The 24,935-nt window shown below is 43.6% G+C and overlaps 1 protein-coding gene across 3 annotated transcripts in view; it reads left to right on the top strand.

Annotated features, from left to right (window-relative positions):
* The first annotated feature begins 10,593 nt into the window (after positions 1-10,593).
* FRMD1 (FERM domain containing 1) overlaps positions 10,594-24,935 on the top strand; it is a 33,827-nt gene continuing 19,485 nt past the window's right edge. For all 3 annotated transcript variants that reach the window (XM_042827995.1, XM_042827977.1, XM_042827986.1), the window contains exons 1-3: positions 10,594-10,670; positions 18,778-18,964; positions 23,817-23,907. In XM_042827995.1, the coding sequence (XP_042683929.1) occupies positions 18,869-18,964; positions 23,817-23,907 (187 nt within the window). In that variant the 5' untranslated portion in view covers positions 10,594-10,670; positions 18,778-18,868. The remainder of the gene's footprint in view (positions 10,671-18,777; positions 18,965-23,816; positions 23,908-24,935) is intronic.

The raw sequence follows: 24,935 nt of genomic DNA, 5'->3' as shown, positions 1-24,935 counted from the left end.
CTCAGTCCTGCTTCCCTTGAGGTTACACAAAGCTCCCATCACTTTCTGTGGGAAGAGCTTAGCAGATCTAGTAGCATGAATGGATGGGTTATAATGACAGTAATAACAAATGTCATGCACATTCCATGATTAGCTAGAAAAGTGATGTTAGGGCTAAATAGGCATATCTCATTCAGATGCATGTCACCAAGCTGGGCTCATCACCTAGGTACTGGATGCCATCTCTCCCTTTTTCTCCTTCTCCTATTGCTAAACATGCTAATCCTGTGCAGCAACCAAACATCATTATTGCAGGCTTGTCCAAAAATTATGCAGAGACAATTAGCCTCATTGAAAAAGGTATCAAAGACCTCACAGTATCATTCATCTGTCCCTCACTGTGCACACACACACACACAGAGGCATCCAAGGGATTTTAAACATAGCTAAAGACAGTGTTTTCATTAGTTCACTGTGAATGGCAGTGACTTCATGCATTAAAAACTCGGCACCTCCCCCTGTGGTGTAATGCCTGCGCCTGAGATGAATGGCTTCGCTACAGCTTATTGTCCTGAAAGCCTAGAACAGAGATGCTCACCAGCCCCAAGGGAGGCTGCAGCTGAACGTGGCCTATTATGACCATGCTGGCAGCATATACTGATTGCAAAAAGCAAGTGATAGCATCCTCACCAAAATAAACACAAGGATGAGGGGAATGTAGAGGAATACTTCAGCTTAGCTTCTCCTAAGGTGTGAGTAGTCAGCAAACTCTTTTCAGATTGCTTTACTAATATGAACAGCCGCAGAGCTCCTGAGAAGTAGAAATGACACCCCTTGTCTTCCTCCTTCACGTTGTAAAAGTGAAAAAAAGAAATATGAGGTGGGTGGGTTCAACCACAGCATTCTCAAATGTAACTCTCAGCACCCAGGCATCATGTGGGAACAGAAAAATAAGTTGGGCAAGTGGATGCAGGAACGGCAAGTGGATGCAGGAAGGATCCAGAAGTTTGCAGAATCTATGTAAGTAGTCTGCTATGGCTATAAAGTTTCTGCAGGGGGTTCACTATAAAATGATATTATTAAATGAGTGGGTTTTTTTGTTTGTTTTAAAAATGCCTTTCATCTATTTTGATATCAGCTTTTAAGACTACAATCCTATTGCCTATATTTGTTATTTTATTGTTCCCAAGCGTTCAGTTTGTTTATAACAAATACATGCTGTGATACCATCATGAGGGAATATCTGAACCACTACAGAGCCTCATGTACTGAATGAGCCTACTGAATGAGACGCTAAGTTGCTTTATCTTACTTGTCAACAAATTTGTCAACAAAGATGGAAAAAAAAAAGAAAAAAAAAGAAGAGATCAACCAAGCTGTGGAAGCTGAGTCCTGGGATCAGTTGATGGCTCTGTGCAATCCTATTGAAGTGTCCAAAGGCCTAAAAGTTTACTCCCATTTTACAGCTGTAGGGGCTGTTACTGTTCTCTTAAAGCACTTCTCTGGACCACCAAGGCTGCAATAATTTCAGTGCTGCTTTCCTAAGAGCAGCAACTTTCACATCAATAGCCTGATCCAAAAGCAATGGCCATGTAGAGATGTGCAGCCATTCTAAAACCCCAGCTCTTAAGTTTGCTTGAAAATATAAACCAAAACTTTTCCCAAATCCATTATTGAAAATACTTACCTGCTCTGAAATAGGTTACTATCATCTCCTCAGCAACCTTAGGGAAAATCACTATTAGACCAGATCAGTACATTTTCACAATGGGCTGCTTTTTAAGAGTGAATTAGACCAGCCTGGAGCAGTGTCTGTGTATAGCCTTTAGGAATCCACAGTTGTTAATAATTAAACTAGATGCCATTTCCTAAAGGTGGACCTGCAACTGAAATGCGATCCATAGGTAGGCAGCAGAAACCGAGGCAAAGCCACTGTTGTTCTAATAAAGAATGATTACTGCCTTCAAGCATAATGCTTTTGACAGGCTGGTCTAAACTCTTGTTGGGGTCGCAAGGTTAATCTTGCAGCAGCTACAGCCCCCCTCGCTCCTGAGCGTGAACAATATGGTTAACATTTTTGGAACGGAGTTAAATTTCTTTGTCACTCCTGGTCCACACCTGACAGAAGCTGCTCTCTGCTTTTGGAACCTGCCATCTGGAAGATAACAAATTCTTATCTAGCCCATTGATCTCTTCTTAAATTGCTATGAATGTTTCCCACCGCTGACCAAAAAACAGAGTTTATCCACCTGAAATAAACTCCGAGCTTTCCTGGGGCTAATTCCTTCAGATCCTAATGTGACTGCAAAACATTAGGAATGTGTGACACAGCGGAGAGCTCTCAATGCTAGCAACATTCCTCAGGCTCATCACTGCAGCCATCACAGCTCTTTTTCCCAGCTACCAAGTAAATGCAAATAAATCTTGACACCATGTTTTTGTTCAGTATCTGACCGTATTTGGCTTCATTCATCAGTTTATCCTCACGTAAGTTAATAAAGGATGGATGACGTCATTTAACTTATGTCCCAACAAAGAAGGGATTACAATTTGCTTGAGCACCTACAGTGACTGTGCAATATTTACCTTTGGTAAATTAGCATCAACACACAGATACTGACAATTTTACTAAGGAATCTGCCTGTCCTCATTAAGACTTGTGTCCTGTGCCACTGAAACTATATAAACCAAAAGTATTCAGACAACAAGTGCTATCTACAGCCCCAAGTCTTATCCAAATGTACACGAGTCTTATCATATCTACTTGCATTTGAGCAAGCTTCTTCCTGGCCCCTGGATTCCAGTTAGGAACCTGAAGGCATCATGTCCAGGGTATCAAATCCAAGCCCTTCTCTCATGTGACCTGACAAAAACCAAGAAATTCCGAAGTTTAATTGCTAGCAATGCAGACCAAATAGCTATGGTACAGATTCACAGACAGTGAAGTCTTATTTACATACCTAAACTCTTTTAAATCACTGAGGTCCAGCGTCTACACAGTAATGCATATCTGGATTATTGAGATCTGTTTATGCTGCTTGATTTTAGGTGAGGCAACCTGTAGGGTCACAGAAGGGAGAAAGGCCAGTTAGAGGTGGTATTTTCAGTTTCCTAGTAAAACTGGCTGCTCTGTCCCATCCAGAGGAAGGAAAAGAGAATGTAAGCGGGGGAAAGCAGGGTGTAGATGGAGCCCCAAAACTCCTCCAAAAGAGAAATGATGTGGCACTTAAGATTCGGCACTCTCCCTCCTCAGCAGCATATGTGTTGGCTGCATTAGAAACACAGACAGACTGATCTCTATCTGCAGTTACCCTGGTTATCTACTCCTGTGTCTTGCTTTACACCAGATCCAGAAAACATACAGTTGCCAGAGATTTCAGCCTTTTATTTCTGTGGGTTAGGCATCACTAAAACATGTTGCTAAACTTAATTAACGGTGGCTTCTGCTGAAAGGTTGCCTGCCCCACAACATTTCCATCTCTGGAGTCCCTATCACCCCTCCTGGTATCCTGCTAGGTACCGGGAGCTATTCAAGCAAGGTGCTTGAATTCAGCTGGCACATAGTGAGGAAACTGGTTAATTTTACCACAAGATTAATCCTGTTGCATATTTCTACTTTTCTTTTAACTCTCTACAACAACAAAAATGATGGGAAAAAGCATTTCTCACCTAAAAGCCAGTCAAACAACTGAAAAAAAAAAAAAAAAATCCAACCAAAACAACAAACCATGTGGTGGGCATTATAATATGCTAAGGACCTTACTATGGCATTTCTCAATGTCTTAGAAAAGGGGAGCCCACAGACTAAGACACCTGTCAGAACATGCTTTGGTAGTTGCTCAACCAACTTCTTCCAGCAGTTTTCTTTCCTGCTCGTGTCTGCTTTGACCCAGCACTACGTCCAAGGCACCGTCCAGAGCCCAGTGAAAGAAAAAACCCTAAAAACGCAAGATTCTAAATACATTTTGGAAACAACCGTAAGCATATCAGGCTGACTTCTGTTTCTCATCTTTACTTGATGTATGATGACAAAAGGAGATAATGTCGGTATAAATAGCATGATTTATTAAAAGAGTAAGACATGTTTGCAACTTTTGCAGATTAGGAACTCCTATGTGCGTATTTTTTATTACCTTAGGCTTTTCTTCACTTCCCTCCCTTCATCTCCAGTTTCTACCTTTTCTTGAACTGCTGTCTCCTAAAGGACAGAAATGAACTCCACCAAGGATTGTATTTCACAGCCACATTCTTTATTTACAAGGAGTTTTCAGTGCTTGAGACCTTTCATAAGATACCTCAGTTGTTTTTATAACATGATGAAATGCAATGAGGTGAGGCATAATTGCATCTTTCGTTCATTTACTTCAAAATATGAACTCTGGGTGGAATAAACCCCAAATCTAGGGCACTTTTCCTAACATCGCTTGCTCTGTCACAACTCTTCCCTGTGGTCCTTCCTGGCTTTGCACAGGAGCTGGGATTTCACCCAAATCCCTTGTTCACCACACAGGTAATGATGAGGAAGGCAGTGGAACATATACACCTTAGTAATTTTATCCTGAACATGCTGGGAAGAACAAGAACATTTAAGGAATGTATCTGTACAGCAGAAGACAGTTTCTTGTGAAATCCAATAGGGTTTTAAGTCAGGTAGAGGCAATACCTTTTCTTCATGTTTGGAACTGTTTTGCCTTGAGTAATGCAAAAATTAGAAACACATTTTAGTCAAAATTACTAAAGTTGACCTACATTTGCACTGACACTGTTGTAAATTCAAATTATTTCACTCCAAAATATTCATTGTCTAGAACATAGCTGACTTCTAATTATTATTTTTACAACCCTTTGTTTACAGATTTCACTGGTTATTTCCTGCCTTATTATATTCTACTCCTGCTGTCTAATTTCAAAGCTCTTGCTGCTTTGACACAGCATACCAGTGTTAATGCATAACTCATGCATTTACTAAATGGGCAGGAGGGAAAAACAGATGAGCAAGAACAGAGTAAGCACTTGACTATAATTACCTCTGAATAGGCTTAGGTTAGCAGCGATAATGGCAGAAATAGATTTTACATGTCAGGCTAAATTCATCCTGTGGGCAATTCAAATTATCCTTGTGCCATTACTTCATGGAAATATTCAATGTAAATGTAGCCCTTTTTTTTTTCCCCCTCTTCTATAGACAATTTCTTATGTAAGAAGCAGGATGACACAGCACATAAGGTTATTTATTCTTGTCCCTTAAGCTTACAGCAGTGTATTTTAATTTCTGTCTTTCTCTCTGCTTTTGCCAGAATTTTCTCAACCAGGCTCAAGATTTCCCAAGGTTGGGGAATCTGAAATTCTGCCTGGTGGCACAAGGTAGAGAAAGGCCAGCACATTTGCAGGTGGTGGCCTCTGTACAGACAATTGTTTCCTGCACGTAGGATTCTGGAGCTGGTGGAGCTGCTACCAGGCACGTTTACCTCCTGATGTATTGCAGGCTCCTCCCTTAATCCCCCCACCAGAAACACCAGCTCTCCTTCGCATGAGGACACAAGATTGCATCAGCCAAGATTGAACTTCTTTCGCATCCCAATTTGCTGAGGGGTGAATCCAAGGGAGCACATAAACACATATTAAAAAAAAAAAAAAAAAAAAGACCAGGAAAGGATAATGCTTTTGCCATGGAAAGCCCCAGTGATTTTGCAGAAGAATCTCCTGGTTCAGCTGCCTCTTTAACAATACTCTAACACTTTGTAATTTCGGGCAGCCCCATCATTTGATCTAGGAAAGAACACAGAAACGCAAATGAAAAATACAAAAATGGAAAACAGAAAATCAGATGAAAAATAAAACCTATAATTGGCATTAAAAAGAAAAAGAAAAAACTTAACAAGGGAATATATTTCCAAAGTATTTTAAAAGTCATTTAGTTTTTATAATCCAAACCTAGTTGTTCCTATTAGACAGTGGTGTTATTTTTTACTTTTCCATTAGAAATACTTAAGCCAGAGGAAAAAAAAAAAAAAAAAAAAAAAGAAAAAAGAAAAAAAGGGAAAGAATACTACAGAAAGTAATTCCAAAAAAAAAACAGCAAAAAGAAGTACCCAGCTAGCAGAAAACAAAATGGAGAGCAAAGTCTGCGTGAAATGCACCATCTGTGTGAAAACACATCAGATACAGCAGAGGCCATGACTGTTGGGGAGTAGTGCTTTGGCAGGATTGTTGCCCTTAGGGACCAAGAGAAGAAAACTTGAATGGAATTGACAGCAGGAAATATTTTTTCCTTAAGCAGTGAATGGACAGTGTGAAGCATATGTTTGCCATGCAGGTTATTAATGCTGTGACTGAAACACAAACACAGTGAGCACTAAGAAACCCCAGGCAGGGAATTAACAGCACTGATAAGGTTTCAAAGTTAACATAACCAAAATTCACAGTTCAAACCATAGAGCATGGTTGGATAAGTCAACTCCTTCTGTGTCATTACCGTAGCAAAAATTAACTATGACCACTGAGGAAGAACTGTTAGAGATTATTACATTTTATGTAAGGTCATCGAAGTGGCATTAATGTGCCATCGAAGTGGCATTAATGTGACCCCTAAAGCGAACTCATATCAACACCTTATGCACTTTGTGTGTATTTAATTACAGATAATATCTTGCCAGAGCACCTGTACAGACAAATATCTATTGAACAGGTCCCATCAGAGAGTAGGCAATTTAAACTCCCCGTGGCCAGCAGCCATGTCACCACCAGCTGTGATCTCAGGCGGCTGCGTAATGAATACAGGTTTGGGCGTGCACAGAGCTGGGGTTAGGAAATCTTGAAGCATAAAAGGTAGCGAGAAAGGGCTCTGGGAATGTGGTCAGAGTTCAAATAAAATCATGAGCTTATAATGATATTAATGACTTAGGGTTACTGAAAGACTCAGCTTCTCTGTTCTGTTTTAGAACTCATATGAAGCGTATGATCACTTCAGTAAATGCAGTCTCACAGAGACACTGTCAAGGCTATGAGCTAAGCCAGATTTGATTTACAAGCCCATCCTCCTATCCAGATTCCTTATATGCTTTCCAAAGCTTTGCAGCACTATGGAGCACCATTAAGCAGCTGTTCTCAAATACATGAGGGTGTATCTGTTTCAACAGCAAACGAAAGAAACACTCTCTGAAGGAAGGATACCAGGACTCTTGAAGATTAAAGATACAATATATACTGCTTGTAAAACACAAGACACAATAGGGTACAAAAGCAATGTTTCATATTTCCTTCCAGTCACATGGCACATGAGCCATACCTGAACTGCCTGCAACCATTTTTTTGCTCCAGTGCCAACCCTTGGCCTTGCCTGCAGCATCATGTGGTTGGTGCTCACTACACAAAGCATTTGTTTTTCATTTAATGTAAACTGATGTCTCAAAATTCACTAATTATAACTACAGATTCTACACAGCTTTTGGTGTAATGACTGCTTATAATTAATAACAAATACTGTTATTAGCACATAAGCTACCCTGCACGCAATTTTCTTGGTGTTTGTTGTTTGCATACTGTTATAGATAAATGTGGTATTTTAAAGTTGGAAAAAAACGCATTCTCTGTTCCAGAGCTCAAAATTAAACCTGATTTTGCAACGTTAATCATGAAAGCCTTGGTGTGATGAATACTCACAATGAAGCCATTGATAATTTTCTAGGAATAGGGAACGCCAGCAAAATCAAGCTCCAGCATGCACTGAAAACACAACAAAATAAGATTTTGCTTCAGCGTGAATGCTAATAGAGAGCAGATTATTATCATCTCGTGTGTAATGCCTAAGATGACTGTATATACAATGACAAATCTTACAAACAAACCCCTGCAAGAGTTGCACTGTGTTTGGAAAGTCTGAATAACATATACAGCGGGGATCTGACTGATGTAAATGCAGAATGCAGAGCACTGAGAATAGCCTTTCACACAGGAAAGTTGTGTATTTTTTTAAAAAGCTCTCTGACCATCAGCTCATTGCAGCCACCACTAGTTCAAATTTTAAGATTAATTTCATGCCCCCTTTTCTGTTAATATACTGGTGATCAACCCTTTCTCTAATGAATAGCTGACCTATTATCCTTTGATTTGCCATTGATTTCTTCTCCTTACTTGCCAATGCTTTGCCTGTTGATTAAATGCTAGACATAAGAATGCCTCAAATTTCTGACTTCTGAGTCATCCTCTCATGACTTGAACAGCTTGAAGCCAGCTTCAGCTCCCCGAGATCATTAGTGAAAACTCCTTTTGTTTCCAGACACTACAAACATGCTTCTCCCCGAGCTTCAGAGCTTCAGCTCTGCTCGTGAACTAGAAAATAAATCGTACTAACAAAACTATTTCCTACATGCATTTTTTAGATTATCATAAGAAAAGGAAATGGATTCTTTTCCACGATTGTGAAGGCAAACTCCAGCTTTCCTTTTCACACTGTGAAATCCTTTCATCTACATGCAGTGCAGACAACACTATGAGCAAAGACATCTGTTTATGCAAACTTTTGCTTGAAGTCCCTCTGAGTTTAGCAAAACTCTGCATGAGACACATGCTTACAAAAGGAGCTCTATTTTCTCAATCAAGACCCTGCTTTATAAGAACTCTTCCAGAAATCCTGCCCCCCTCCCAGCTTCTCCTTTACAGAGAAAGCTGGACAAACTTGCTTATCTGCACTGCAGGTAGGAGAGCTGGAGTTGACATGTTCAACAGGCAAAGCAGTGTTTCCTTGGATCATAGATATCTTCAGACTCCAATGCTTTGATGTCCCCTTTAAAAACAAACAAGCTAATGCTATCTGCATTTTCCTGCAGTTCTGCTGTTTCTCAAAATGCAGCTTGTTTTCTCTGGGGTGACGCGTGGGCTGCTGATCATAGGAGACCAGATACACAGGATAATTACTAGATTTGTAATTACAGCACCATACCTAACATACTGTACTATCTTCCATTATGGTCATAGCTAGCCTGGGAGCTGCAGGTGACCCACGCTACAAGCCCTTCCACTTAGATTCCACAGGAAGGAAACTCAGGTGTGAGAGCATTAAGGTCGCTGATGGGAACAAGGACAGCAGGACAAGGTGATGTGCCAGGACATACATAACTGCCTCAACAGCCCACACAAAGCTCTTTGCTCCTGCCATAGCTGAAGGATTCTGTCACAGAAAGCCATGCTATGATTTTGTAAGCAAGTGTAATGTTTTCTTTTTCAACAGACTAAAGCCCAGAAGCATGCAACAGCCATCCAGAGCTGTTTATTCCCATTTCTAGTTCTATGCTAGCTGTGAGGGCATGACAGAAAGTCCTACCACGAGCACTTTGCTAGCTTTGCTGCAGACTGCATGCATAGTGTTGGGCAATATAAGTAAGAAGTTCAACAACAGAGCTTAAATGCTCTATGCTTAAATGCTTAAATACTGGATTCTCAGTCCATTCTGGAAAGGGAGGAGACCTAGGTGATGATATTACACAGTGCTGACTCTAACAATGGATCGTGCCCTGAGACCATCTAATCAGCAACAAAACAGACAGCTCTTCCAGGAAAAAAAGCTTGAGCTTTCTGTCCTTTAGATGAGCTGCATCAGCTTAGTACTCTCAAGTGCCTCACAGCTGTGCTGTGGCAAAGGGAGCAAAGGAGACAGAGGACTGGAGATGGGAAGGAGTAAAAGAAAAGGACAGCCAGGCATCTTTCTATGGGCAGCTGTATGAATCAATATGAAAGAACCAGAGATGACATTGGCCCTCTTTCAGAAACTGCACTAAAAAGCAAACACACAAGAAGGATGGGGTTTTTAACACAGATGTAGCAGAGCACCTTCCTCCCAACCTCCTGGGTTGTTTCTTATCCACTCAGGTGCAGGGGCTGTGCACAACGTGAAGTGTTTCCAGATCTGATATCGCCTTTTCAACTGCACTTTCAAAACCATTTTATTATAACCCCGTAGCCAACGCACTGCCGCCCTGGCCATGGGAGAACGGCCCGGAACTGCTTCTCATGCCTTACTGGGTTCTCTCTCCGTTTAAATCCTATCTCCACGTGCTCTATGACAGCCGATAACGCCCGCAGACTGCACCGCCACACCTAGGAATAAAACCACGGCCGCACGCAGACAAAACACCCCCCGGCAAACACCGGACAGCCCGAGGCGAGGCGAGGCGACCAAAAGCCACCGACACGGCCGCAGGCCATCCCCGGCTGCAGGCGGGCAGAGCGCTGTTTCTCCATCCCCACCACGCCCCAGCGGGCGTTACCGGGCGTTACCGACCGAGCCGGCCCCCCCAACACTTCCCTTAGTGGCAGGGTGCTGATCGACGGCGTCGCTAACCAATCAGAGACCGCTCCGCGAGCAAGTCCCGCCCACTGCTTGCCCGGCTCCGCCAATCTGCTCACGCGGCGGAGCGACGGACGTGAGTGAAGATGGGGGAGCGCCGCGCGAGGTGCCCGCTTGCCGCCACTCCACGTGGGCGCCCCCGCCGGGGACGGGACGGGCTGGGCGGGGCGGGGCGGGACCCATGGCCCCGCCCCTCCGCAGGGCTCCGCCCCTACCTCTGCTCCCCCGGCGGGGTACGGGGGGAGCCCGGCGCTGAGCCCTGCCGGTCGGGGTGCTGTCGCTCTCGGCTTGGCACGCGTCGGATGCAGCCCCAGACAGAACGGCGGAGTCCCGGGGGCGTCCCGCGGTGAGTGTGGGGGTCCCGCGCCCCCACCGCTTGGGATTCTTCTCGCGACACAAGGGACAAAGGACGGAGCCCTGGAGCGGGTCGGCCTCGGTGCATGTTGAGGGCAGGCAGGGAGTCCCGCAGGCTGCCCCGAGAGCGGATCCGGCGTTGCTGGTGTCAGTCCGTCCCGGTGACTGCGCGGCGGGAGTTCGGGGTGCACCCGGCTGGGCTCGAGCTGCTCGGATCCGGCTGTCCCGCGTTGTCCATGCTGAGCTGCAGAGGTGCCGGGCCCTGACAGGGAGCATCTAAAAATCACAGGGGTTACTTACTATGAGAGAAAGTAACACGTGTTTATCTCTGCCAGTGGTCATCTTTGCTATGATGTCCAAAACAAGGCTTTTAAATGCTGGTGCCTCTGTTCGTTTGTTCAGGTGTTTTAAAATATTTTCTGTCTAGTTCCTGTGAAGCTCGGAGTGGCCGCAGAATGCATTGGCCTCATTGTGCTGGTTATTTTTTGCTCTAACTGCAATATGCTCTCAGGCACGCTGCCTGCTGTACCCGTGATGCCGGGGCTTTGCCTGGGTCCATGGACATCAGATCGGGGGAACCCAGCAGGGGGAAAAGGTGTTTTACTCATACCCCCTTCCCTTTTCTTTTAAAAGCGAAGATGGGCAAATGCAGAACAGGTCTCCATCAGACACCATGTGATGGAGTTCTACGGTTGCCCTACTGTTAGTCCGGTTCAAGACAATGTAAATGACTTGCGTGCCTGCCGTGCTCTGGGTCTTTTCCTACAGGAATTCTCTTGCTGCTCCTCAATGCTCTTGAGAGTGTTTAGGAGTGGTACCTTAATTCTTAGAAACTGAGCATGGAGAAGGTGTGGGCTAGACCCTGAAGTCCTTAGGAGGAGCTGCTGCTTGGAGAACTTTAGGAGGGAGAGCTTTTCTTTAAGGAACTCCTTATGCTTGCTTTTCTTCTTTTCTTTTTTTGCTGTCTTTTTCCTCTTTTTGCAAAACTCAGCATCGCCACAAAAAGGAACCATTTTTTGTAAGGCTGTTTGTCCTCATTCTGTTTCTTTTTTTGGGCTGTGCCTTCCCGTTTCCCCATCTTTTTGCTGAAGGTAGCTGCTGGCAGCAGCATGTGTCATCCCTGAAGCTGAATTTGCTCCGACAGGCTCTGTTTGTGATGTTGGCGTTAGTTCTGTCAAAGTATGGGCAGATAGGTGATTTCATATTTGTAACAGAAGCAGGCTGTGTTCTAGTCAGAGCTTTCTCTCTCTATTCTGGAATTTCCACTGTTTTACATACTCAGAGCAGAGAGGAGTATTGGTTTAAGATAAGCTGCACTTTTTGGGGAGGGAAAAAGTTAGAAGCAGGTGGATGCAGAAGCTGAGTGGTTGGTGTGGGTGTTCAGATTTGGATTCGAGTGCCATGAGATAAGCACTGGACTTTCTCCCTCCTTCAGAGAAGTAAACCAGTTTTTTGACTCAGTTCTTACTGGCTCAAAGGGTTACTTATGTAATATAGTGGTAAAAGCATGTCTGTTCTTATCCTTCTTGCAGTTCTGGGTATTACCTCTGAAGTTATAACAATGCCTTTATTTCTCTTAAATAGCTCATAGTGTGTTTACTTGTAAAACTGACATAAGATCTTGGTTTGTTTGTTTTTGACAGCTCTACAGAATATTTTGGGTGGCCTGGTTCCAGGTCAGCCCAGCCCAGCTGAAATATAGAAATTCCACCACAGTGGAACTATTTCTGCAAAGACAGTTTTGCAGAAGAATCTTCTCAGCTGTTTGAGTTTGATTACGTGAGAGTTCAAACAATAGATTAAGCAAGTATTTAATAAACTGACTTGTGAGAATCACTGTTTATTAGCCTTGATAGACTCGAAGGAGAAATATGTTCCCAGTTAGATAATTAGCTGATAGGCTTTTCGGTTATGAGACCTCAACTGTTTTCAATTAGCATGACAGAGAAACACACTTTTCTCTTGAGTCTCTGGAAGAGAGATCAGGTCTTGCTTTTCTGTGCTCTCACTGAGCTACCTAAACATCCCAACAGCTGCAGGAGCAGGAACAAGCCTCGCTCTCCCTTATTATAAAGCCCTTGCTGCAGCTTTCCACCTGTGCTTTGCTTCTCCTGTTTCACCTACATACAAAAGGTGAGCAGTCTCTCATAAATGAAGGTTGCATTACTTGGCAGAGGTGCATAGCGAGAGCACCAAAGAGAAGTACCTTCTGTTGCTCCTCTTCACTCTGAGGCAGCAGACTCTGCCTGTACTGTCTGTACTGCACTCTGGACTGCCTATGTATGCGTACGTGTGAGTTAGTTTTCTGTACTGATCTTTTTCCAAAGGGATGTGTACTTGTGTTTGGGTGTGGGTAAGCTTTTGGTGAGACTGAACAGTTGCTGAAGCAATTTGCTTTGCTTAATCTTGGAAGGATTCATGTGATGCTGCCTTGGTCACTCAGCTGAAAGAACAGAGCTCTGCACTTCCACGTAAGCTTTCTTTGCAGCAGCTTCACGTGTTGTGTCCCAGACACTGAAGTGTTTCACATGCTGTGCCGTATTTCACTGGTTTGTTCTTACGCTTCTGCATTTGCCTAAGCCAGTTGATTCCTTCACACAGTATGTAATCATAAACACTAATTCACATATGTAATTTTTTGAAGCCTGAGGAAGTCCTGTGACTGTTAATCAGTAAAAGGATCTCAGTTGTAGATAGTGAGGAAATAAACAAATTCATTGTAATGAGAAACTTCACACTGGTAGTCAGACATGATGAGGAAATGCTGTATTTGCATTACCAATCAATGAGCAGGCAGGGTCAGTTCAACCATTGCTGTTTCTGATGTTGACAGCAGAAAGTCTTCCCAGGAACATGGCACGCTGAAAAGGAGGTGCATGCGCTCACTGCAGACATTTAATGTTCAAAGTTTTTCACGTTTCTATTAATGCACTTTAAAAGGCTGTGTACCTTTGTGCACAGAAATTCAGAGGCACACACGGACTTGAAAGTGATGGAAAAGCTTACTCCCTCATGAGATCTTAATTTGTCCCTTTTGCTTGAGGCTGTAATGCTCATTGTTTCTCTCAAAGGCTTCTGAATTCAGTTCTGTTTTTGGGGAAAGATTAAGCCCAGGTGATTCATGCTGAGCTCTCTTCATGGGAAGTAAAGTGCTGAAGTGCTTTTCTCATCCCAGGAGCAGCTAGATAGAAACATGGCAGCCATCCACATGGTCCTGCCCTAACAGCCTCCTCACCTCCATACTACAAGAGCATGCGTGTCCTTTGCTGCTTTGCCTTCAGCTTCACTTTTTCCCTTCCTTGAAGGCTGTTTTTCAGGTCTCAATATGTGTACAAAAACATGTGTCTCTTGGCTTCCAAAGAGTGCTGCATCACCTCTAAGGAGAGTTGTCCCCTGCCTCTGTGCAGGAGTAGGGCTGCCCATAGAGTGGCATACAACCACAATCGCAGGTTAGGAATAGGTGTCATGGGAATTCTGAGGGAACCCTTCTTCCTGAGCACACTGGCCATGTTCTGGGAGAGGCAGTGCAAAGCAGAAGAGTTACAAACCCAGGAGAGCACTTCTTGCTGTAGTGCTCACTTTTGATGCTTGTCGTGAGGTGGGAAAACATCACAGCATGCAGGTGGACTGTGGGCAGTCATGCCTGACTAAGAGCTGTGTCTAATCCTGCAATAGGTCTACAAAGTGTTTTCCTCTCTATTGTTAAAGCTCAGTGTCATTGGAGAGTGCTGTTTGTACAAGAAGGGGAAGAAAAAGGATGTTAGTTGGCATCTAAGACCAGTATTCAGCAACTTCCCCATCTGTCCCCGAAGATATGTGGTGAGAATGAACTCTACCAAGGGCTCCACAGCCTGGGAATTCTTGAGGACATTTCCTATTTCTCCTTTTGAAAATCCCAGAAGTGAGAGCTGGGCCCACATCCCATCCATGCAAGGATGCTGTGCTCAGATGTAGCAGATGCAAAAGACCTGCTGCAGTTGCATCTGCCTAGTCTATGAACTGAATGCCAATCATTTCTGCTGACAGTGCTGCATCTTTCTTGTGGCCACACTGCATCTGTTCTGGGATCTTGTCTTTTGGAGCACCCAGGGAAAATTCTGTCATCTCATGGACTAGTCAAGGAAGTTGTATGGGGACTCAGATTGTTGAGAAGGGCTAATACATGCTGTTGTTACATCCTTGTTCAGCCTGGAAAAGAGAGGGCTGCAGGGTGACCTCAGTGCAGCCTTCCAGTACTTAAAGGGAGCCTACAAACAGGAGGGGAATCAACTCTTTACAAGGATAGGTAATGGCAGGACAAGGAGAAATGTTTTTAAGTTGAAAGAGGGGAGATTTAGGTTGGATATCAGAGGGAAGTTCTTCACCGAGAGTGGTGAAGTGCTGGAGCAGGCTACCCGGACAGGCTGTGGGTGCCACATCCCTGGAGGTGTTCAAGGCCAGGTTGGATGGGGTCCTGGGCAGCCTGGTCTAGTATTAAACCTGGAGGTTGGCAGCCCTGCCTGCAGCAGGGAGGTTGGAGCGTGATGACCTTGAGGTCCCTTCCAACCAATTCTATGATTCTTTACTTGTTCAGGCTTTTTTTTTATTCTGTTTTTATTACTCTGTCTTACAGTGCATATTTGAAGGGAAAAAAGGCATAGGTGAGGGAGGTTCTCAGTTTTAAGGCTGTATTTTATCATCAGGTTGAGGCAATGTGAGCATGGGTTGCTGCACAAAGGTAGGCTTCTTTCCAGGCAGCTGCTTCTCTGCCCTGCTGCACAGCTGGCTTGATTAATGCTACCTAAGCTGATTGTGGAACGGCAGTCCAGGAGTCTGGTTGTCTTAGAAGCATAAGACATCTGTGGAAAACATTAAGAAGAGTCTTAGCATTTCTGAGCAGTCCTTGACAGAACTCTGTAGGGCCAGTCTGCTGTGGTTTCATTGGGAATGTGCTTAGCGTTCATCTCTGTCAGTGGCAGCAAAACAAGCTTTCCCAAGATACTTTACTATAATAAACCTTCAAAAGCGTGCTTTCAGGTTGTATTCCTGGATGTTTTTGAGAGAAGCACATAATTATCTGTGCTCTTTCTTCTTGATGATTGAATTTTGTTCTGCTTTGCTGCTTAGAGTTGGCAGGCGATTCTTTCACGCATTTGTTTTTATTCCCTTGAGGTGTGCCTGTGGCAGTCCGGGGAGACTGAAATCAGGATTAGGGCCTAATTCCAAGAGGGCTGTGGTATATAACATAGGGTTGTGCAGTTCATGCTGAAGCCCAGTTTTAGTGCATGGGCTGGTTTGTATAGGAGCCGTTTGGGGATCTGAAGTTACAAAGTGCAGAAAGAAGCAGGAACTACTATTAACTTTTTTTTTCCCTTGCCACCTTAGATCAGAGAGAAAGGTGAATTTCAAACTTGCTTATGGAAATGCAACAACCAATCTCATCTCCAAAGGACTCTCTTGCTGCTCTCCTAGTGTTGTTGCTAACTCCACCAATTCCTGTTTTTACTAAACACTGTAGCCCTGCTCTGCTGCTGGGAGGCAGCTTGTGGGGCTGTGGGTAGAGGAGCAGAAGATTAGGGTTCTTGCTAATTAGTTTTTACAGCCGTGTTTGACCTGTTTAATCGGAGTAGTGTTGAAATTAATGGCAAGCTTATTGTCCAAGGCTCTGGTGCACGTGTATTTAGGTAGAATAAAATAAACAGTGCTAAATAAACTCTAGGCACTAAAAAGATGCCTGACTGATACCAGAAGAGTAGGAATCTGAAGCATCTTTGATTGCTTTACTGACAGGCCTTTGACTAAGCAATTACATCTCAAAATGGACTTCTCTGGGAGCAAAATGATGGAATGATGTTATTTAAAACAAACAAACAAACAAAAAAACAAACCCAAACAAACAAAAAAAAGCCAACCTAAACAAACTGTAGTGTCCCAGAGGCCAATGATTGACTTCCGCTTTTATTAATTCATCTACAGTGCATTTGCCAGAGCTTTTAGGGTTTAATTGAGGTTAAGAGGTTGGAATCTGTGGTAAACAAAAGAATGGCATATGGGCAGTCTGAAATTGTGTATGTTTAAGTAAGAGCATTCCTTCTGGCTACTTGTTTTGGTTGGGCAGTTATTCTTGGCGCTTTTTTTTTTTTTTTCCCCCTAGTATAAGCGTGCACTGCTAGCAAGTTAATGATTCATTAAGTTTTATCACATTCTAGCATACTTCTGAAGAAGAGAAAGCTGATTTGGGCTCTTGTTTGACCTCCCCCTTCAGATTAAGGACATCGCTTCTTTAACCTCTTACCTGCTGCAGTGTTGAAGAGCTCATTTGTTGTAAAACATTGAAAAAAAATATCTCCCTGTCCATTCACAGCATCAGAGAATTGCAGGGGTTGAAAGGGAACTCTGGAGACCATCTAGCCTAACCCCCTCCTAATTCACCCTGCTAGTGCAGGTTCCCTTTCTTCCCATCTCCCACAATCTACAGTTGTCCATTTGAAATTTTAAGAGAACAAAGCAAGTGTGAATAGGATGAGCCTTCTGTGAGCCTTGATTAACAGAGGGTATGAGGAAATAGGGTTCAGTTTCTTGAATTATCCACGGGGAAAAAAAGTCAGTTTATTCTTATTGTTACTTCTTTGCCTTTTCTGACTTGTATTACAGGCTGTGTGAATGTTTGTCCCCTTGTGAGTGAGGACATGGGCCATAGTGAAGTAGTTTAACAATCGGAACAAACCTACTTACAGTGGAATGCTTGAGCTCATAACTCTGAGATCCTTATACTATCCATAAAGTTTATGGAGCGTATGACATCAGATGACAATAAAAAGTGACCTATCACCTTCAAGTCATTCTATAGACGTCTGGTATTTATATACAGCTGTTCACAGTGTGTAGCCTGGAACCCAGGAGAGCTCATTGGTATAATTATATTGATGGAGGAGGATGAATGAGAGATTTTCTCCAAGTATTTCATTGCCTGGAAGCTTTGACCTCTTCTCATCCAGGAAGTCAAATGTGTCTTTCCTGTGTGCTTATAATTTAGAGCAAACTTCATTTTAAAGATCCTAGTTCCCGTTTATTACTTTTCTTCAAAGTCTGAATTAATAATAACTTGGTCCTTTAATGGCACTCCCTCCTATATTAATAAGTTTTGTATGCTTTGCTCTCATAGGAGGATTTCTATAGAAAACGTATACAACGCTTCTTAATAAAGCAATGTTTTATATGCCAGCTCAAGCTAGGGAGGAGGTGCATGGAGCAGCTTTTGCAGTTGTAGGAGGACACTTACTGCTACTTGATTCAAAAACAAAGCAGAAAGCATGTAGCATTCTGATGCAGGCTGTGCAGTGATCAACACCAAAAAGGTGGCAACAGGTAGCTGTGGGGAGTGCTGTGTAACCTCCCATAGCAATGGAAAGAAGACATGTGCCACTGTGCTTCTGTGCACGAATTCAGTTTCCCTCTGGTGTTTCTGTGGTTATTGTAGCTTCAGCTCTGAGTTGCTTGTGCAGCTCCCAGGCAGCTGCGTTTTTGATGCTGTTCCAGCAGCTTTTCCCAAAAGTGAAGACCTCCCAACTGTGCTGCATGGGTTCAGCCCTTGGGAGGAGGCAAAAAATGTGGAATGGTGGCTCAGCCTTGGGAGCTGATGAGTTCGCTTGGGTATGAGGGCAGAGATTTCTCAGATATCAGGGCTGGGCAGAAGGGAACCTGGTTCAGATGAAGTGCTCTGTGCTGACAGCTTGTTAAAATCCTCCACTTCAGGTGGCATGAAGGAGATGTCCCAGATGAAGAGGGTGGCACTCCCTCTTGCTCATGGGCTTTTTCAGGCAGTGGCCTGTGGCATCATGTGTCTCTTTGCTTATATACATCTCAGTCTTGTTTTGGGTTCATAGATCTGATTGCTTTGTGGCACTCTGCTCTGCCTTTCAGGCTATGTAGAGGTTATCTTTGCCCAGTTTGTGCCACAATGCCATCAGAAACATTGACAGTGACCTTGTAAAATGGGTGAGTCAGGTGCCACTGAGACTTGCCCTCTCAGCACAGCGCAGCCAACCTCAGCCAGCAGAGGGGCAGAGCTGCAACTGCAGGGCCTCACCACAACCTCACTGACACTCTCCCCTTCCCAGCAGGTGCATGGGATGAAGGGAACCTGACGCCCATCCACACCGGAGAGGATACACCGGGTGCTGCCGGCGGGGCCACACGGAGCTGCCTGCCATGAGCCGGGCACTGCTGTCCAGCAGGATGCACCCCGAGGGCCGCAGCGTCTGCGTCTTCCTGCCTGACCGGGAGCAGCTCAGCCTGACGGTGGGGGTGAGTGGCTCTCGAGGGATGCCAGGAGGCCTCGCTCCGGGCCAAGGCTGGCTTTGTTAGCTGCTGTTTTTCTCTCAAAGCCTGGTCTGCTGACCCAAAGGCTATTAGCCTTAGTGTAATTGGCACTCTATTTTCTAATTGGGTGGTTTCAAAACATTGGTGGAGTTACTCAAAACTTCTGGGGTATAAGTAACCTCTGTTCTTTTTCTGCTGTTATTTTGTTGGGGTTATTTTAAGCGCCCACAGTGTTTTTTCCGCAGTTAACAAACCAGAGATTTTTTCATATTGAACCTGAAATGCCCTGATGCATTATTAGCATTATTACTAATAATGGCCATTTACACTGGTGTTTCAGCTATTTCAGCTTTGAGAGCTTGTCAGTGTCTTTCAAAGACTCCAAGGCAGAGCAAACAGCATCTAAGGCTTTTTTTCCTCTCCTTCGAGTTCTTATACACACACTGACCGCAGCTAAGTGGCTTCATTTCTTTGATCAGCTCTTCAAATACTGGAGTGCTTGTGCAGGAGTGCTGGCAGAACCCTGATGGCTGCCTGCTTGGCGCAACCCCATGCCCACTGCAGTGCACATGGGCTCCTTGCATAATGTTGCTCGCTCCTCAGTTTGTAAGAAACAAAACTGGCAGCACCACTTCAGCTTGGGTGACAAAGCTGAACGCTCCCCTATGACTGTGTGCAGTTCGCATGTGTGCTGGTGAGATTTTTCCTTTTGAATTTATTTGCTTTCCCCTCAGATGGGGAGGTGAGGTGAGGTGAGGTGAGGTGAGCTATTCTAAGCACAAAGCTGAAAACATGGCACGTGTGCTAATCTTCAAAATCCACATAGGAATTCTCCTGTCTGTTATGCCTAAATGTGGCATCGTTAACGGAAAGTTCCACAAGGGCTGGTCAGAACGAGACTTCAGTAGCAAAATATGGGGCTCTCTGCTTGCAGGTCATCTGTTCAAATTCAGCCCAGCTACCTCCCGACCTTCTGCAGTCTATTGGTTTTGTGCAAGCCACAACATGAGAATTTAATTAAGCTCCTAAAGGCAGGTGCAAAGGCCAGTGATAATGGTCTGTTGAGACTGACCCTAAATCTCACCTTTTTATAGCTTTTATCAGCAAAGCTAAAGATGTGAGATAGTAGAGCCTGCCCTAAATCTCTTGAGGTGCAGACTCGCGTGCAGAAGGCATTGCCATTTGGTTTGGCTCAGCATTAAATGAGCAGAGGGTCAACCAGAGATGCCCAAAGCCCTTTCTCATCTCATTGCTCCACCTCTGCTCCCTGTCTGGCATTTTAACTGTGGTATCACACATCTGGCTGAGTAGTGTTGTTCCTAGGAGTATATGACAGCTGTGGGGCTGCCCAAGCTCCAGGGTCTTCAGGCAGTGTCCCACTGCAGCAGGATGTTCCATGCCCAGTCTTGGGCAGGCAGCAAGAGCTATAGTCTGTATTTAAAATGTGACTGTGAATTGCCCTGTGCTGCAGCAGCTTAATATAGCATAGTGAATGTCCTTTCATATTTAGTGCTGTGAGGATGGAGGGAAGGCAGCATGTCCCTGTTCGCACCTGCCTTCCTGCAGCTCCTGCAAAGAGCTAAGGGTCTTTGAATATCCCTTTCTCTGGCAGGATCTGTGGCACCATATCCATCTGTAGACCTTTTAAGACATTTTCCCTCCTCGTTTCTGCTGCTTCATGCTTCAGTGGCCATAAAGTTGCAAAACTACATATGCGGAGATACCTGGCTGTGAAAGAGAATATCTGCTTGGGTTAAAACACGAGTTCTCAAAACACAGTTGTGTCCTAATTGCATAGAGAGTGAAATATAACCTCTTGCAACTGGGCAAGTCACCAAACCCAGCTTTTTATTTGGCTTCATTCTTTACCACAACACCCCTTCAAAACAACAACAAAAATCAGTATTTTGCAGCTGGAGACATCTTCTAAAAGGAACATCAAGGCAGTTTTCCAGTAATATTAGTAGAACACAAATTTAATTAGCACAACCACAGATGATAGCTTGTGCATTTATTAGAATAATAATGCCACTACTTAATGTTTCCAAAGCCTTTTAACCTCCTCAGTGTGGAATGCAAATACTAAATAAGGTTGGAGCTCAGTGAGGTAGGTAGGAATCATTATCCTTCCAGCAGAATAAATTATAGATCCTTTCCCCGATAAGAAAAGGGTTTATGCACATAATTCCTTTCTCCTCCTCTCATACAAATTCCATCCTTCCAGATAAGAGTTTTCCTATATGTGTTTTGTGTGGTTGCATGTAGATGGAAGACTGTTCTTTAAGATGGTTTCATTTTGTGCCCTTCTTAGATATTGACCATTGAAGGGAAAAAAGTTGGAGCCATTTTAAAGTTTCTTCAGACCTCGTCAGATCTGTATTAATTTAGGTGCCCACCATGGGGGTTGTATTGGCTGATTTGAGAGAGTGGTGAGAAAGAGCACTTCTCTATGTCTTGTCTATCACTTACATCAAAGATCTGGAGCAGCATCCAGTTCGTTCAGTTTTCTTTACCTCCTAGTGTGCTGGCTTACCTCATTTTGAACCCACTGGTCAGTACCAACTAGATTTTGTGACTGTCTCAATAAAGTTTCTGAGAAGTTTCTTTGGTGATAGCAGCTGAAAAAAATGACAGAGACCTAGACTAGTGAGGGTCGGACTGCTTCCTGAGAGAAGCAGAACAGCCAGCTACTCCAAACCTGGGGAGAAAGTCTGGTGTAGTCCTGTGTGTTTAGAAGCAGCAGGCATAGATCTGAAGTCTTCCAGTTATTCTGTGAGCAGCAGAGCTGGTGCTTTGAAGCATACAGACTGCTAAAACGAGATGGCTGACCAGCATGTATGAATACTTGCATGTAGAATGACTCTGGAGTAGCACATGATTTATGATCTGGCACATGATTTTATTTTGGGGTTTCTTCACACTATGAAATTTAGTCCAGTCTGATGTGGAGCAAAGCTGAGTATCAGGCCTCATCAGAAGAAGGAATGATGCATAGTGTGTTTGGAATGGAATCTGGCATACAAACCATGTGCAAAGGGAGGAAAGGCCAAACAGAACCACAAAAAATGAAAAATTCAAAAGGAAATATTGATTGTTCTAACAGGGGAATGTAAGAGGAGGAAACAGAGATTACAGGTGTTATCAGTATTGCATAGCTATGAAGTCTGGGAGTAAAACTGGATACAGTAAGAAAATACCAAAAGGAGAATGGACAAGGTAGCAGATCACATACCTGCTGTGCAAGAAAACTTATTGAATTTCTGCTTTTGAGATGAGCGTCGCAAAATGTTCAGTTCATAGAAGTATCTTCCAGCAAGTTTTTCTTCCCTTAGGTGTGAAAGCATGTCACAAAATGTACCTAGTTATATAGCTTTTACATAGTCATGTGCTCCCAGTGACTGATGTATGTGCATAATCATTCCAGCTACAGGTAGGTCACCCAGTCCTTCCCAGAAAGGAGAACACGCACAGAGACCAGCTACAACTGCGTGCTGTTTGGGGGTCTTACAGAATGTTATCACCTCTCCTCCTAAAGTTTGTGTTGCACACATGTTGGTGTAGTGCAGCTTTCAAAGCTTTAGGTGAAACATTAGTGAGTGGCTGGTTGGTGGTGTATTGTCAAGAAAAAACAAAGCAAGCAAACAAAAAACGTCAGTGACCTCATTTCCCATTGTCCGTATCTAGTGACATGGTACATCCTGGGGCAGGGAGGAGAGTGGAACCTGCTTCTGGGCAGCATGGCATGCCATCTCTAAAAGGGCTTGAGGAATTATGGTGGCAGTTATTTTGGTGATGATTACACTGCAGGCAAGTTCAGAGATAGACTTCTGCCCTGTTTTCTTTGCTTCCTACCTTGGGATGGCAGCTTCTGGTGCTGCTGCTTGGCATTGCCCAGCAGTGGCACAGAACAGCTGAGAGATTGTGGCTGGTTTCACAGCAGCTGGCTGCACCCCAGGCAGCGCTTTGGTTGTCTGTCTCAGTATTGTTTGGCTCTCTGCAGCTGTTCTGGCTCAGAACTCCTCCCGTGTCTCTTGAGGGTTGGGGATTTTGTGGGATTTTGCTAGCCTGATGAGTTGTACTCCTGAGGTAGTGTGATAGAGTGGAAGGAAACAAGGCTATAACTGAGAGGACATGTAATAGAGAAGCTTTCCAGTCACTGTACACATCCTTGCCACATGTGAGTAGCCCATAACACCACTTTGCTGAGGAGCTTGTGCTGGACCAGTCTCCATTTGGCAAGGAAATAGGAAAAAGCTCATAGGCAATTGGTGACAGCTTCTGAAAATGCAGATGTTTAATTGTTGTGTGACCAGAAATCAGTGGCAGACAGAATAAGCTGTTCTGTGTGGAGTGGAGAGCAACCTAGTTTGTACCCCACCAGGCATTTCAGGTAAATGAAGGAATGCAGTCTTGGCTTTCTTTGTGTACTTTTGTTCTTAGTTCTCTTGAATGAAAGTTTTGTTGTTTCTCATAATCTCTGAAAAAACATTTATACAAGAGACCAGTGTTTTGATTTTTGTTTACAAACTTTTTCCATGAGAGCACCTGTCAGTAGCACTGCACAAAACTAGCACTCCAGAATTCTCCTTATGCAGCAATGCCAATAAATAGGAGATCTGAATTCATATCTTACTGAGATGAGCCTCTTTTGCAGTGTAAAGGTACAAAAGGAACGCCTTGATAATTTTTCTATGATGATAATACTGAAAACAAATCTTGTTCTTTGGGAGTTCTTCAGTTTTGGTATCCAAAAACATATTGGCCAGTGTAAGGAAGGAGAATTGGCCTATTCAGGTGTGTGAGCCATCTGTAATGTTGGATTGGTTGTTTCTTTCAGGTCAAAGCCACAGGACAGGAGCTCTTCCAGCAAGTTTGTGATTTAGTGAAGATTAAAGAGCCTCACTTCTTTGGCCTCAGCATTGTTAAAAGTAAGCAAACTCAGTGCATAGAACAAATGACTTGGCAAACTTCCACAGATCTGCTTGTGTGTATTTACAGTGTGTGCATATATACACACTGGCCATGCCTGTGGGGGAATTCAATTCTAATAAGGTCACAAAGTATGTAGATTATGCACAGGCTTCTCAGAGCTCTTTTGATCTTTGGTATGTGGGCAGACAAATTGGGAGAAGGGGGCCCTTTTCTTCTCTTTCTTTGTTCTTATGTTCTACCTCTTTGTGGAATTTTCTTTCTCCCCTATAGCTAACTTGCTAGCTAACATATTTGTCACTGTATGAGTTCAGAACTGTCAGTAGTTGGACAGGAGATGAATTTTAAAAGGAATTTGGGGCTGGAAATGTTATTTATGTTCTGAAGTCACATGCAAAGAATGCTGAAGAATGGGGAGAGGAAACTTAAATGGTTTGAGGGGACTGAATACATGAGGAGTAGGAAAATTGTGTTTTGAAATATCATCTGGGAAATTTAAAGTGTCTTAGTACGTGAATTGAACTGCTGGTCCTTTATCTTGGTGTTGACCAGGTGACAGTGTAAGATGATGCATTAAACTTAAAGGAGCAAACCGATAGGAGATATTACATATCTAGGACAGTGTGCATCAACACCTCCCAGCCTCTTAGAAAACAGTAATGAATCTGTTGACTTCTCCCTCTAAAATTTTTCTCAAATGTTTCACTATTTACTGCAGTATCTCTGGATGTTATCAGTGAAATAAAAATAACTTTATGAATTGTAAGTGAGGTTTATTTTGCCTGCTTATGAGTATGCAGGAGGAAGTTGTTTAAGTTTTCTCGTCTCATTTTCTTTTCTGTTCTTTCTCTAAAAACTTTTTCATTTTTCTGAGCATTGGAGCTAAGATGGGAGTAAGCTGTTTATCACCCTAATGTTTGGAGAGTCTCCAGGAGGTTCCATCGACATAACTAAACCAGTAGCTGACAAACATATATCTGTGGATTTAAACCAGCACCGTTCTTTATTCCCCTTCCAGTGAGGAAGA

The sequence above is a fragment of the Centrocercus urophasianus genome, unplaced genomic scaffold, assembly GCF_019232065.1.
Source record: "Centrocercus urophasianus isolate 14NV4802_14NV808 unplaced genomic scaffold, USGS_Curo_1.0 seq_10, whole genome shotgun sequence".
Lineage (NCBI taxonomy): Eukaryota > Metazoa > Chordata > Aves > Galliformes > Phasianidae > Centrocercus > Centrocercus urophasianus.
Note: the sequence above shows the minus strand (reverse complement) of the source record. Positions and strands in the feature narration are given on the sequence as shown.